Here is a 15,778-nt window from a genome sequence, read left to right as displayed (position 1 = left end):
TCCTGGGATCCCTTCTAGTAGTTTGGATGTTTTATTACCTTTACCACTTAACTGTGTGTTATCACAAAACTAAAAGCACTTGGACCACATGAATGTGTTCCTTATCACATACTCAAAGCCTACAATACTTTTTTTTTTTTGCTTGATTTTACATTTTGCATCTGCAGAGACCGATATTAAGAGAAATCTGAAAATTTAGCGTCAAGACTACATTTTGGCTGGGTGTGGTGGCCCAAGCCTGTAATCCCAGCAGCTCGGGTGGCCGAAGCAGGAGGATCATATGTTCAAAGCCTCAGCAATTTAACAAGGCTCTAAGCAACTCAGCGAGACCCTGTCTCTAAATAAAACACAAAAAGGAGCTGGGGGTGTGTCTCAGTGGTTAAGTGCCCCTGGGTTCAATCCTCAGTACAAAAAAAAAAAAAAGCTACACTTTGTAGGCAATATGAAAAATGATCTAGTCTTCCCTGACCCTTGTTTTGTATTCTGACAATTTACTTAAATATACTTACCTCATGTGACCCCTGTGGAAGATTTCTTTAAAAACTATTATATATGGGTTTTTTTTGGGGGGGAGGGGTTGTACCAGGGAGTGAACTCAGAAACACTCAACCACTGAGCCACATCCCCAACTCTATTTTGTATTTATTTAGAGACTGGGTCTCACTGAGTTGCTTATCATCTCGCCTTTGCTGAGGCTGGTTTTGAACTCATGATTCTCCTGCCTCACCCTCCCAAGCTGCTGGGATGCCCAGCATCACATAGTTTTTAATGGATAACTAAGTCTACATATTTTAATGAACATAATTCATGGAAATCAATGTATACTATAATAGAAAAAAGGATGGAATAACAAGAATCGTGAGACCACATCATACACATTACACAGAAGAGGAAGGCAATGATTTATTAGCAAGGAAAATAAAATAAACCTTTTTCTCTACTGACTCTCTTAACTACAGTTTTTCCCAAAAGGAGGAATGTGATATCCAGTTCCTGACACACAGACCAGCAATGGACAAAACATCCCTTTTCAATAGCTCATTAATGACAATTGATGACAATTAAATAGCTCATAAGTGCCAATTAAACAGTGTAAAACTGAATCTATCATATTGCAAATACAATTCACCCACCCATGTATCAAAATGCAAAGATAATAGGAAAAAAACACCCCACCAAGCCCCTGTAAATTGCTTAAATTCTTACAGAAACATTTCATTTCATATGTTGTTGTTTTGGTACCAGGGAGTGAACCTAGGGTTGCTTAACTACTAAGTAACATCCTCAGCCCTTTTTTATATTTTACTCAGAGACACGGTTTCACTGAGTTACTTAGAGCCTAAGTTGCTGGAGGCTGGCTTTGAAGTTGTGATCTTGCTGCCCCAGTCTCTAGAGCTGCTGGGATTACAAGTGTGTACCACCACACCCAGCTGAAACATTTCATTTAATGTTTCAAATTACTACATATCCAAGTTAAAAATGAGACACTGAAGAACAAAATATACTCAGAACTTTTGCATTTCTTTCTTGTAAATTCTTCATAGAATAAATACTTCAGTATTAACGAGGTTTTCTATATAACTTACATTTACAAAACTTCTCTCCAGTGTGATTTCACATGACTTAAATTACTAGCTGACCTGGGAGGCTGAGACAGGAGGATCCCAAGTTCAAGGCCAACCTCAGCATTTAGTGAGACCCTGTCTCAAAAAATAGAAGGGTTGAGGATGTTCTCTGGTAAAGCATCCCTGGGTTCAATTCCCAGTGTAAAAACAAAACAAAACAACCAAACTTGTTAAAATGCATGGGGCCAGGTGGAGGACATCTGTAATCCCAGATATTCAAGGGGATGAGGCAGGAATATTGCAAGTTCAAGGCAGGCCTGGACAACTTAGTGAGCTCCTATCTCAAAATTTAAAAAGTGCTTGGTATGTAGCTTAGTTGTGAAATGACTGGGTTGAAACCTTAGTACCCGCCCTCCAAAAATTTAAAAAAAAAATCCCACTTGGTAAAATGGAAAACTTTCCTTCATTTTTAAAAGGAAGTGCTTCAAAGCCATGTATAATCTTACATATATATTTGAAAAGATGTAGGATACCAGGTTTGACACATTGCATATATTCGTGGAGATTCTCACGACTGTGAATCTTTCATGGCTACAATTTGAACTGATGACAAGCCTTACGGCATTTTCACACCATAAGACATCTGTCCATTATGCATTCCTTTCTCGGCTGAAGACCGCATGGCAATGAAAGAATTCCCATGCTCCTCTCATAGGATTTCTCCAGTAGGAGTTATCTCATGAGTTGGAAAGAAACTGAGAATTTGAAGGCTTTCACATATTCCTTATATTTATAGCACTTGCCTCCATTTTGGGTTGCTCTCGTATTTCAAACAACTAAAACTTTACCACACTCTTTATATTCTCAATGTTTTTCTTCAGTGAGCCTTTCATGCCTTAGAAACGGAGAAACTTATAAGTTACATTTGTAAGGCTCTTCTCCATTAGGTACTATCACACGTCTTCCAATATTTATAAAGGACTCAAACACTTTCCCATATTCTGTACATTCATATTTCTCATTCATATTTCTTTTATGTACTTGGAAAGTACTCAAGTAAGGCTTTGCCATGATGGTTCCCTCCATAGTGTAATCCTTTTATACACATGAAACGAAAATGAGAAAACTCTTTCCCATGTGGCTTAACATAAATAGGGTTTCTCTTTCAGTATGGGTCCTTTTCATGGATTGGAACTGAACAAGCATTTGAACCCTTTCCCAAGTCCTTACATGCAAGGGTTTCTATCCAGTATGGGTCCTTTCATGGACTATAAAAGATCAAGATTTTTTTGGAAAGCCTTCCTACATGGCTTACATTCATAGGGCTTCCCTCCAGTGTGAATCCTTTTATGTACAAGAATAAAAACCATTGAAGGATTTTCTGTGCTGCTTACACACAAAGGGTTGCTCTCTAATGTGAATCCTTTTGGGCAGTTGAATAAAACAAGTGAAAGTTTCCCACACTGCTTACATTCCTAGGGCTTCTCTCCATTGTGAGTCCGTTCATGGATTTGAAAAGAACTAGAACTTCTGAAGGCTTTCCCACATTCCTTATATTGCTAAGGTTTCTCTCCAGTATGTGTCCTCTCATGCAATCGTAAAGAACTAAAATTGCAAAAGGCTTTCCCACATTGTTTACACTCATATGGTTTATCTCCAGTGTGAATTCTTTTGTGAACTCAAAAAGACCAAGAATCCTTGAAGGCTTTCCCACATTCATTACAGTCATAGGGTTTCTCCCCAGTATGTGTCTTTTCATGGACATGGAAAGACCAAGAACTGCTATGAGCTTTCCCACACTGCTTACATTCATAGGGTTTCTCTCCAGTGTGAGTCCTTTCATGAATTCGAAAAGAACCAGAACTTCTGAAGGCTTTCCCACATTCCTTACACTGGTAGGCTTTCTCTCCAGTGTGCATCCTTTCATGCAATCGTAAAGAATTACAATTGCAAAAGGCTTTCCCGCACTGCTTACATTTATAGGGTTTTTCTTCGCTGTGAGTCCTTTCATGGACTCGACAAGAAGAAGAAGCAACAAAGCCTTTCCCACATTGCTTACATTTATATGGTTTCTCTCCAGTGTGAGTCCTTTCATGGATTCGAAAGGAACTAGACCTTCCGAAGGATTTCCCACATTCCTTACATTGATAAGGTTTCTCTCCAGTGTGAATCCTTTTATGCAACTGAAGAGGACTAAAATCGATGAAGGCTTTCCCACATTCCTTACATTCATAGGGTTTCTCTCCAGTGTGAATCCTTTCATGCACTCGAAGATACTTCACATCCTTGAAGGCTTTCCCACAGTGCTTACATTTATATGGTTTCTCTCCAGTGTGAGTCCTTTCATGGACTCGAAAAGAACGAGAACTTCTGAAGGATTTCCCACATTCCTTACACTGATAAGGCTTTTCTCCAGTATGAGTCCTTTTGTGCAACCGAAGAGAACTACAATTGCTAAAGGTTTTTCCACATTCTTTACATTCACAAGGTTTCTCTCCAGTATGAGTCTTTTCATGGACACGAAAATACCAAGAATTGTTGTAGGCTTTCCCACACTGCTTACATTCATAAGGTTTCTTTCCAGTGTGAATCCATTCATGGATATGAAAAGAACTAGAAGTTCTGAAGCCTTTTCCACATTCCTTACACTCATAGGGTTTCTCTCCAGTGTGAATCCTTTCATGCACTCGTACATATCTCGTATCTCTGAAGGCTTTCCCACATTGTTTACATTTATATGGTTTCTCTCCAGTGTGAATCCTTTCATGAACTCTAAAAGAACTACAACTTCTGAAGGATTTCCCACATTCCTTACACTGATAAGGTTTTTCTCTCATATGAATCCTTTCATGATTCAGAACTGATTGGGAAAATTTAAAAGCTTTCCCACAATATTTACATTTATAAGGTCCATCTCCAGTATGTTCTAACATGTCTCTTCCAACCTTTCCATGGGAATTGAACGCTTTCCCACAGCAGTCCTTACATTCATAGGGTTTCTCTCCAGTGTTAGTCCTTTCATGACTCAGAGCTGACCTATGATAGTAAAAGGCTTTCCCACAAAATTTGTATTTGTTAGGTCCATCTCCGGTGTGCAATATCATGTGTCTTGTTTGACTTTTATGAGAAGTAAATGATTTTCCACATTCCTTACAATCATACAGCTTCTCTGCAATTTGAGTCCTTTCATATCTTTGAAAGGAGTAGTGATCAGTAAATGCTTTCTCATATAGCTTACAATGATACTGTTTTCCCCCATATTCCTGAGTCTCATACAGTTTGTATCTGGTATCATGAACCATATATCTATTAAGGGATGAGAGACACATGAAGACTACTCCAGGCACACTGCAGTCATATGGCTTAACTCCATTAAAGCTTTGGTTCACATCAGGATTTAGAATATGGCTAAAGATTTCTCCACAGTGAAGATGCTCTTTACTTTCACAGGCTTGCTCTCCATTATTATTGCTGTGAAAGAGGAGAACTACATTATTGTTGGTTTGTAATATTAACAATTCTACCTTCACTATTATAAACTGGACAGATGTTTTTACTATTATTAGAGGAAGTGTAGGTTTTCTGCACTGTCCAAACTCTGTGAAAGTGAATGGACTGAATGCTTTGTAGGAAAGTTTGACCAAATTATTCAACAATATAGTGATTTTCATATAGGGAATTCCTATTATTGTTTCTGATTTGCAAAAACATTTACATCACATTTAAATACACATTTTGGTAAAAATTTCTTTATCAGTAAGTTTAAAGCTGAACTTTTTGTTGTTGTTGTTTGCTTATTTTTAAAATTTATTGGCATACTACACTTCTCCATATAATATCTCCTGAGACCACAATGGTATGAAACTAGAAATCAGTAAAAGGAAGAATCTTGGAAATTTCACAAATATACAGCAACTAAATAACATACTCCTGAACAATCCATGGATCAAGGAAAAAGTTAAAAGGGAAATGAAAATATCTTGAGACAAAAATGAAAACATAATGAACATCTGAAACTCATGGAATGAAGCCAAAGCAGCTCTACAATGGATGCATAAACAATAAATGCCAACTTGAAAATATAAGAAAAAGCCCATATATAGTCAAATATTATGGATCAAAAAACTAGAAAGAAGAGAAAAAGGTAAATACAAAAGGAGCAGAAGGAAGGATACAATGAAGACCAAAATAATAAATCTAAATCAAACAAAGACCAGAAAAGATAGAGATAGAATCAGTAATGGTGAGAGTTGCTTTTATGAAAAACAAAAACAAAAACAAAACAAAAAACCGAGGTGCTCTGGGAAAATGAGAAGATTCAAGTAAATAAAATAATAAAATAATAATAAAATGAAACCAGTCCAATAGACACCTCATAATTTTTTTTTAAGTTTATATGTGACTATTAGAAACAAATACATGCCCACCAATTGGCTACCCAAGAGGAAAGGAATAAATTCCTAGAAATACACAATCTATCAAGAATGAGTCAGGAAAAACTAGAAAGCCTGAACAGACCATATACAACAAGAGACACTGAATAAGTAACCAAAAATCTACCAAGAAAGAGAAGCGCAAAGTCAGATGGATTCCAGGCTGAATTTAAACAAGCACTCCAAGAATTGATACTGAAGTAGCACTCGGTGTAGTATTTCCAAAAATGTTTTAGGAGGTCAGCATCCTAGTGATACCAAAGCCAAAGATATGAAAGAGGAGAAAACTGCAGGTCAAAGTGAGAAACACGAAGAAAGTCAATGAGCAGTGGCCCACACCTATAATCCCTGTAACTCAGGAGACTGAGCAGGAGGCAATTTCCAGGCCAGCTTCAGCAACTTTGACAGACCCTGTCTCAAAATAATTTAAAACAAAAAAACAAAAAAAAAAATAACAACTGAGAATGCAGCTCAATGGTAAGGGCCCCTGGGATCAAGCTCCACTACAATAATAATAATAATAATAATAATTACTTAAAAATAAATTTACCCAAGGATGTGAAACATCTGTAGAATGAAAGCTATAAAACACTGAGGAAAAAAATTATAAATAAATAAAAAGCTAACTTGTATTCATGGATCAGGAAAATGAATATTAAAATGTCCATACCACTCAAAACAATACATATTCAACGAGATCCTGATAAAAATCATAAATTCCGCACAAAAATAGGAAATACAATACTAAAAAGTATTCAGAATCACAAAATACCCTAAACAACACAAAAAAAATTCTGAGATGAATAAAGTTAAAGTACCACCTTCCTATCACAAAAGCATTTTACCAAGTTATAATAATCAAAATGGTATTATACTTGTTTAAAAAAAGACACACAGTTGAGGCTGGAGTTGTAGCTCAGTGGTAGAGCCCTTGCCTAGAATATGTGAGGCACTGGATTTGATTCTCGGCACCATGTATAAATAAACTAATAAAATAAAGGTCCATCAACAACTAAAAAAAAAAAAAAAAGACACACAACAGTCTAGTGGAACATAACACAGAGTCCAGAAATAGATCAGAACATATACTATCAACTAATGTTTGACCACAGCACCAAGAAGACACAAAGACAGCCTCCTCAAAAAGAGTACAAGAAAAGTGCCTTTCCACAAGCTGAAGAATGAAACTGAACCCCTATCTTACACAGTACACAAAATGAATTGAAAAATGGTCAAAACAATGAAACTTATTATAAAGCAACCAGAAGAGAGAACTTGGGAGAAAGTGCCCTGGACACTGACTTGCATTGATTTTGTAGATACTACACCAAAAGCTCAGGTCACAAAAGCAAACATATATAAAAGGAGTTACATTAAATTAAAAACCTTCTGCTTCTGTCAAGCAACTACATGAAAACAGCATCTACCAATTTAGGAAAAAAACATTTAAAGCCATAATTAAGAAGTTATGTCTCTGTCCATTTTCTCTTACTGTCATAAAATACAGAAGTTGGGTTAGAAAAAGAGGCTTGGAAGTCCAGACGCCATTGTGCCACTAATCTGATGAGGGTCTACTGGCTGAATCATCACATATCATATGTCATCACATGGTGGGAGAGCAATATGTGAAAGAAAGTGTGAAGAGAGGCATGAAAGAGAAGTGATGGGCATATGCAAAGGGCAAGACATGCAGGGTGCGATGGCGCACACCTATGATCCCAGAGGCTTGGGAGGCTGAAGTAGGATGATCACAAGTTCAAGGCCAGTATGAAAAGGTGCTCCATGTCACAAATCATCAAGGAAATGGAAAGCAAACCCACTGTGAGATACCACCTCATACCTATTAGAATGGCCATTATAAGCTGAAAAGATAACCAACATTGGGGAAGATATGGAGTAAAGGAAACCTTATACATTGTTGTCAATGTACTTTGCTGCAGCCATTATGGAACCCAATAGAAAGTTTTGTTAAGAAAAAACTAAAACTGTCACATAACTCAGCAATACTGTTTTAAGGCATATACCCAAAGGAAATGAAATCAGCACCTTATAAAGACGTCTGCACCTCCACATGCATTGCAGCATCATTCACAACAGCCATGCTATGAAAACAAGCGTGAGATCTCCTTAAGGAGATCCTTCCCTTGGCCACTGCAGGGATGAAATGACAGCACAGTATGCTAAGTGAAGTAAGCCAGACGCTGAAGGACAAGTATTGCATGACCTCACTTACATGGGAAATAGGTCAAGTACACTAAGATAGAGAATAGAAGAGTAGTTACCAGGGCCAGGAGCTGAGGGGAGACAATGGGAAGATGAAGATCAGAGGACCAAAAAAAAAAAAAAAACAGATTGTGAGGCTGAATGAGGCCACAGATAGAATGCAGAATATGAGAAACCAGGTGCGGTGGCGCACACCTGTGATCCCAGTGGCTTGAGAGGCTGAGGCAGAAGAATTGCAAGTTCAAAGCCAACATTAGCAACTTAGCAACACCCTATCTCTCAGTAAAATATAAAAAGGACTGGGAATGTAGCTCAGTGGGAGCACACCCCTGGTTCAATCCACAGTATTAAAAAAAATAATAATTAATTAATTTTTAAAAAAACAGGGTTGTATACTTGAATTTGTGTATACCTGAAATATACAACTTAATTTTTTAAGAGTAAGATTCATGAATATGGTTTTAAAATATGGTTTTCTATTTTGTAAATACTGAACATGTATATCACATTGAAGTACACATTTCTTGTTAAAAAATTCTCAGTATGGGCTGGGATTATGGCTCAGTAGAACACGTGCCTAGCAAGTGGTCGATCCTTAGTATCACATGAAAAATAAATAAATAAAATTAAGTTTAAAAAATATTCTCAGTAAATAAATTTGATCTTTTTAATATCATTTTCTTATTTTTTAAATTTCATGTTATCTAGATAGTGACAGATGCATGTACTCTTCGCCTACTGGTGAGGCTAAAGTAATTCAAAGCCAGCCTCAGCAATTAGCAAGAACATTGTCTCAGGAAGAAAACATGAACTAGAATTCTCTTATGGGACATTGCTTTCACTTGGGAGTAAAATTACCTTAACTTTCCCCCAAAATTTCTGTAGCAATCTTCACAGTTCTTGTCTTGCAACAATTTTCCTAAAATGCAGAGACAGACCATCACCATGAATTATTAGGATTACAGAAATGCGACTGACTAGCTTCCAGGTTCGGAATGGTTAGAACATGCCTGAATCGATACACCATGGTATTCCTTTTCCTTGTTCCAAATTGTGGAACAAAGTTCATGGGTAAGAAACACTTTTTCTTGGCTAGCAGTGTAATTCAGTGGCACAGCCCTTGAATAGCATGGGTGAGGGCCTTGGGAAGAAGGAAGGGAATGCAGGGAGGGAAGAAAGCAGAAAGGAAGAAGATAGGAAGAAAAAAGAGAGAAAGTAAGTAAATGAAAATGAAGAAAGAAAGAGGGAGGAAGTGAGGGAGGGATAAATACAGACATTTTCCGACTAAGCCAAAGATGTCTGGTCATTACCTAGAGAGGACAAGTTGCTAAAGATTTCCGACATCACATCTCTGTAGAGTTTCTTCTGGGAAGGATCCAGCAGAGCCCACTCCTCCTGGGTGAAGTATATAATCACATCTTGCAAGGCCATTGAGTCCTGAAACATCCTAGACAAATTTGTAACAGGAGGGAATGATACAGATGCACAAGACACACACGCTCTGTAGTCTCCAAACATTTATCCTGTAATCCATGAAGGTAGAACAGTGTACCCTGGGTCTTGTTTACATTGAGAAGCAGGTTAAGAGTTGCAATTTCTGCCCATTTACAATGAAACAAAAGTGGCGATTTCTGGCTGGGTGTGCTGAGGGCATGCCTGTGTCTCAGCTACTCAGGAGGTGGAGCAGGTGGATCACACAGAGAATTTTAACCTGTGCTCACACTCACTTCCTCATAAATTACCAGACCCAAGAACACAGGGAAAGGATCTGTACAGTTTTACTGTGGTCACTACAAGTGTTGCTCTCTAATGGGAGGGTCTACTTCACCTTGGGGAAATGAGAGAAATGATACACAAATTATGACTGTCAATTCCTTTTATGAAAAACCTCCATCCTGTTCCTGATTAGCCCACCATGTGTCTCAGCAAAAGAATTCATTTTAACTTATTGGTGTAATATTACAGGCCATTTATCCTTTTTTCCTCTGTCCCTTTTTATAGCAGTATGCAATTACTGGGAAGATATCAGGTAGGAGGGAAAAAGCAGGGTAACACAGTCTTTCTCAAAAATCTCCACACTCAGGAGCCTCAGGGCAACTTCCAACACAATTTTAGCACACGTGTGCACATGCACACACACTCAAAGAACTCTTTCTAGAAGACCCAACAGTGTACCTTGGGCTTCTCTTACATTGAGAATCAGGTTAAGAGATGCAATTTCCAGCCAGGTACAATGGCATGTGTCCAGAATCCCAGCAACTTGGGAAGCTGAGGCAGGTGGATGGCAAAGCCTCAGCAATCTAGTGAGAGCCTCTCAAAATTAAAAAATGTATTGGGCTGGAGGTTGTAGCCTAATGGTAAAGAACTTGCCTAGCATATGTGAGACACTGGATTTGATTCTCACCACCACATAAAAATAAATAAAATAAAGGTCTATCAATGACTAAAAAAATTTAAAAAAATATATATTGTAATATATATATATATATATATATATATATAATATATAAAGGGCTGGATATGTAGCTCAGTGGTACAGCACCCCTGGGTTCAATCCCCAGTACTTCAAAAATAAACAAATAAATAAATGACTGCAAATACAGCTCAGTGCAGAGTGCCTGGGCTCTATTTCCAGAAACACAAAAAAAGTTGCAATTTCTGAGGGATTTCACTGATACCCATAGTAGTTTAATGGTGAATGTGCCCATGATTGTAAAATACCTAAAAGATTCACCAACACTTTTCTCCAAAGAATATAAAGTGTTCTTCCTCAAAGTTCAAGAGGAAATGATTCCTGACCAGCCAACAAGTGACATTACACTTGGTCATATGAAAACAAAGTGAAACAAGGCAAAATATAGTCTCAGAAGATGTTCTCAAAGAGAACTCAATGTCCCCAAGATCTTACAGAAAAAGGACAAGACATACTGGAAGAGACTGACAGATTGATATATATTAACATAAAGGGAGTTACAACAAACATAGAATAAAATAATTGCAAAATGAGGTCAATAAAAGAATTAATGCCACAGTAAAATGAATGAACACAGAATTTTTCTGCGGGGTGGTGGTGGGTACTGGGGATTGTACTCAGGGGTGCTTAACCACTGAACCACATCCCCAGCGCTTTTTTATATTTTATTTAGATACAAGGTCTTGCTGAGTTGCTAAATGTCTTGCTAAGTTGCTGAGTCTGGCTTTGAATTTGTGATCCTCCTGCCTCAGACTCTAGAATCTGAGGGATTACAGGCACATGCCATCACACCCAGCTGAACACAAATTTAAAGAGTGAAAAATTATTACCAGATATATTTAACAGAAGATAAAAATGTATACATGCAAAATGCTATAACTCTTAGGCAAAGAAGATGTGCCATATGAGATGTATTCACAGGATTAGAAGGACAAAAGTTAATCAATTAGATAATCCCATATGTTGGTATCCATTATGAACAAGTAAGCAGAGGAATGGAGTGGAGGGTCAATGGCTAAACCCCACTGCTCCTTCTTGAAATTGTGATCTTGACCTTGAACCCCAACCCAGTAAAGTTTCTCCAATGTCCTGAGGGTTTATTCTGGATTGAATTTACAAATTTACACAAACGTGAAAGAACAGGCATTTTTCACAAGACCAAAAATATATTTTAAAAACTAAAATACCATAACCACTGGAAAGAATGAAGAAATTAGACGATCAGAAGCCAAAAACACTAGGATGTTTGAATCACACTGAGGCAAAGAAACAAGTGAAAGGCAAATATTTGCACTATAACCCACAGTCCCACAAGTCATCAGACATAACCACAACAGGGTACCAGAGCTATTCACATAAATGCCCAGTCAATCACAAATTCATGGGTTCCTTTAATGTTCTTTGGTAAATAATTCACTAGAATGACTCTTGGAATTTGGGAGAGGGCTTTACTTAGTATTATCAGTCTATTACAGAGGACCACTTACTTCAACCACATTTATAAAAAGATAAAAGGAGGCAAAATTAAAAACAAAACAAAATAAAACAGCACTTAGTGGTAAAGAAAACACAGTAATAGTATAAGGGATAACCAAAAAGTCAGGAATATGTTCATCTATGGGGAATCTAGAGAAGAGTCAAGGAGGGGAACAGGAGGAGTCATGAATTTTTTTCTTATTTTTTTCCCTCTCTTTTTCCTCCTCTTCTTTTTTGGACAATGGGGACTGAAATCAGCAGTACTATGCCACTGAGCTACCGTCCCACATTCCCCAGCCTCCTCTCCCCTTTTTAATCTTGAGATAGGGTCTTTCTAAGCTGCTAAGACTGCCTTAAACATGTGATCTTCCTACCTCAGCCTCTTGGGTCATTGTAATGAGTCACTGGCATTTTACAGGTGTACACTGCCACATCTGGCTCCAGTTATGAATCTTGATGATTCCAACAATGTTCACTATCTGGAGTTTGTGTCAGGTTAAGGGCTCAGTCCCACAAGTCATCAGACGTACCCACAACAGGATACCAGAGCCATTCACATAAATGCCCAGTCAACCACAAATTCATGAGTTCCTTTAATGTTCTTTGGTAAATAATTCACTAGAATGACTCTTGGAATTTGGGAGAGGGCTTTACTTAGTATTATCAGTCTATTACAGAGGACCACTTATTTCAACCAAGTGGAAGACATACACGGGCAGAGTAAATGTGGGATGACACAGAGTTTCTGTGTCCTTCTGGACTAGCAGCCCTGCAACCTGGATCTTCTGCTAAAGGAGCAAATCCTCAGTACTGGTTTGTTCCTCATCTTTTCAGTTCTGAGGAACTGAAGAGGAAATGATTCCTGACCAGCCAACAAGTGACATTACACTTGGTCATATGAAAACAAAGTGAAACAAGGCAAAACATAGTCCATGAAGTTGAACTTCATGAACCTCCATGAAGTTCAAGAGAAACTCATGTCACTGGGTAGGGTCAGGAAATTAACCCACAGAAGAAACTAAGAAGGACACAACATCTTTATTTTATTTTAATTACTGCTCCCTTATCTTCCAAGAAATTGAGAGGACCATGGCGTTTTCATCATATTACTTACATCCACAAGGAAAGGACAGGTGGGTATAAACAGTATGTAGAACTAAGGTAATATGACCATCTCTCAGACAAGGGACACTTGGAATCTGAACTTAATTCCTATTTCTGAAAAGTCATATACATAAGGGTTTTTTATTTTTTTATTTTTTATTTTTAGGTGAATACAATATCTTTATTTTATTTTTATGTGGTGCTGAGGATCAAACCCAGTGCCTTACAGGTGCTAAGTGAGCTGTTGAGCCACAACCCCAGCCCCACATAAGGGTTTTTTTTTCTTTTCTTTTTCTTTTTTTTTTTTTAGAGAGAGAGAGAGAGAGAGAGAGAGAGAGAGAGAGAGAGAGAGAGAGAGAGAGAGAAACTATTTTTTAATATTTATTTTTTAGTTTTCAGTGGACACAACATCTTTATTTTTATGTGATGCTGAGGATTGAACCCAGCACCCTGTGCAGGCGAGCACACTACTGCTTGATCCACATCCCGAGCCCAAATAAGGTTTTAATTTACAAATATACAAATGGCAAAAGAGAGACACTCCTATACTCAGGACTGTACCACTAGCTCTAACACAGGAGCCATTCTATCCAAAATTTATGGATTCAACTCACAAAAAAATCCCATGCCATTTGTGCTCCCCAGTTCTTTTTATTAAGCATTAAAATAATGAATCTAAGTTAAAACTATTTTAAGGGCCCAGATCAAGATTCCATAGGTATGCATTATAATCCATTTTTTCAACTCCCATTGACATGTCATGGTCTGTAAGGGGGAAAGCTACACAACCAAATACCATTCATTTCAGTGTGAAAATTTCAATGAGAAGCTTTACTAGAAGGCTGAAGAGTAGGGAGGAGGTGACCATGGCACTTTGAAAAAAAACATGTAACTGTCTTCTAAAAAAGATGGAACTGGGGATTCTCTGAAGAAAAGCAGAAACCAACCTAGTGCAAAAGGCACCTATTTACCTGGTAAATCAACTCTTCCTCCACCTTGCCGTGTGCACCAAGTACCACTCCTGTCAGGGCCTACACAACTTAGCAAAACTCTGTCTCAAAATAAAAAATAAAAAGGGCTGGGGGCAGTGGCACACTCCTGTAATCCCCTGGCTGGGAAGACTGAGGCAGGAGGCTCGCGAGTTCAAAGCCAGCCTCAGCAATTTAGCAAGGTGCTTAGCAACTCAGTGAGACCCTATCTCTAATAAAATACAAAATAGGGTTGGGGATGTGGCTCAGTGGTCAAGTGCCCCTGAGTTCAATGCCCCAATACCCCAAAAATAAATTTAAAAAATTTAAAATTAAAAGGGATGGGGATCTGGCTCAGTGGTTAAGGGCCCTGGGTTCAATCCCCTATACCAAACAAAGAAAAAAAGAAAAGGAATTTACCTGCAGCCCTGCCTCTTGTAAGTCAACAGGATATGTTACATTCTTCAGCAAACAACCTGTTGTCTGCAGGTGAAATGCAGGCCAGAAACATCAATCTGAATACAAATCACCCTGGACTTTTACACAGATCGAAGAACTCAGGGAAATAAGGATAATTCCCCTAAACACAAAATCTGTAAGAATAGGTTCCAATTAGAACAGGTTAACACGGGCCAAAATGACCTAGAGTTGTCATTCACACGGGGGACTTTAAAGTCTGACGTCATTCTGCTCTCAGCCAAAAGTCAAGAGGTGGACCTGGGCAGTATTCTAGAAACTTCCCTGGGACCCCCCAATAAAAACTGGAGAGCCTAAGGGGAGCGCCCTCCTCTCTGAAAGGACCCACTCTCTCCCTTGCAAGCGTCCCTTTTTCTCTTCCCTTCTAATAAACTCATGCTACCGTGGGCGACCCCTCGGCTGGGCGGCAGACCCTGCCCTGTTACGGACTGGAGTCCACTGGGAACCTCTCCTCCCACGCAGGAAGCCCGCTGGCGAGCTGGGGTCTCCCGACGACGGTCTCGCACCAGTCTGGGGAGACGCGCGGCTGGAGCCCAGAGGAGGATCCCGGCAGCCCAAGTCGCCGCTCGGGGAAGGGAAGTGACACCTGTCCCCGCTGCCGGCCCAGCCCCACCCCACGGGCTGGGGGCAACAGAGGGCCGGGCGGATCGCGGCCAGCGGTGGCCTCGGCCCCAGACTCCAGAGGGAGGCGGGACGCTCGGGTTCCGCCCCGGCCAGTTCCGAAGGCCACCACTCCCCGGTCCCAAAGGCCCGCCAGCACTCACCGCCCCCCGCTTCCCGGTGTCCGGTTCTCGCACGGCTCCCACTACCACTGCGGGTCATCACTCCACTCGCAGAGCCAGCCCAGGGAACTCTGGGACGCGAGATGCGCTAACAAAGGAGCCTAGAACAGGAGTCGGGATCTCCGCGACCCGGCAGCCCCGCCCACTTCCGGTGGCGCCCGGCTGGACGGGAACGAGGCCCCGCCCAGCGATTCAGGTCTTTGAGGTTACCCCCGAGGTGCTCCTCCAGGGGGTCGGCCCCCACCTGGCGCTGGGCAGCTGGACGAGGCCATGGTGG

At 39.6% G+C, this 15,778-nt stretch overlaps 1 protein-coding gene across 2 annotated transcripts in view; it reads right to left on the bottom strand.

Moving 5' to 3' along the window:
* Positions 1 to 874: 874 nt before the first annotated feature.
* The window catches only part of LOC124087852 (zinc finger protein 709), a 31,512-nt gene continuing 16,608 nt past the window's right edge, over positions 875 to 15,778 (bottom strand). Inside the window, exons 4-6 of one of the 2 annotated variants that reach the window (XM_046436990.2) lie at positions 9,532 to 9,668; positions 9,080 to 9,140; positions 875 to 5,036 (exon numbers count right to left, since the gene is read on the bottom strand). In XM_046436990.2, coding sequence (XP_046292946.1) covers positions 3,245 to 5,036; positions 9,080 to 9,140; positions 9,532 to 9,668 — 1,990 coding nt within the window. In that variant the 3' untranslated portion in view covers positions 875 to 3,244. The remainder of the gene's footprint in view (positions 5,037 to 9,079; positions 9,141 to 9,531; positions 9,669 to 15,778) is intronic. The other variant, XM_046436991.2, reaches the window with a different exon arrangement.

Source organism: Marmota monax, unplaced genomic scaffold, assembly GCF_021218885.2.
Source record: "Marmota monax isolate L192 unplaced genomic scaffold, Marmota_monax_Labrador192_F-V1.1 WCK01_AAM20220418_F8-fsc00021, whole genome shotgun sequence".
NCBI lineage: Eukaryota > Metazoa > Chordata > Mammalia > Rodentia > Sciuridae > Marmota > Marmota monax.
Note: the sequence above shows the minus strand (reverse complement) of the source record. Positions and strands in the feature narration are given on the sequence as shown.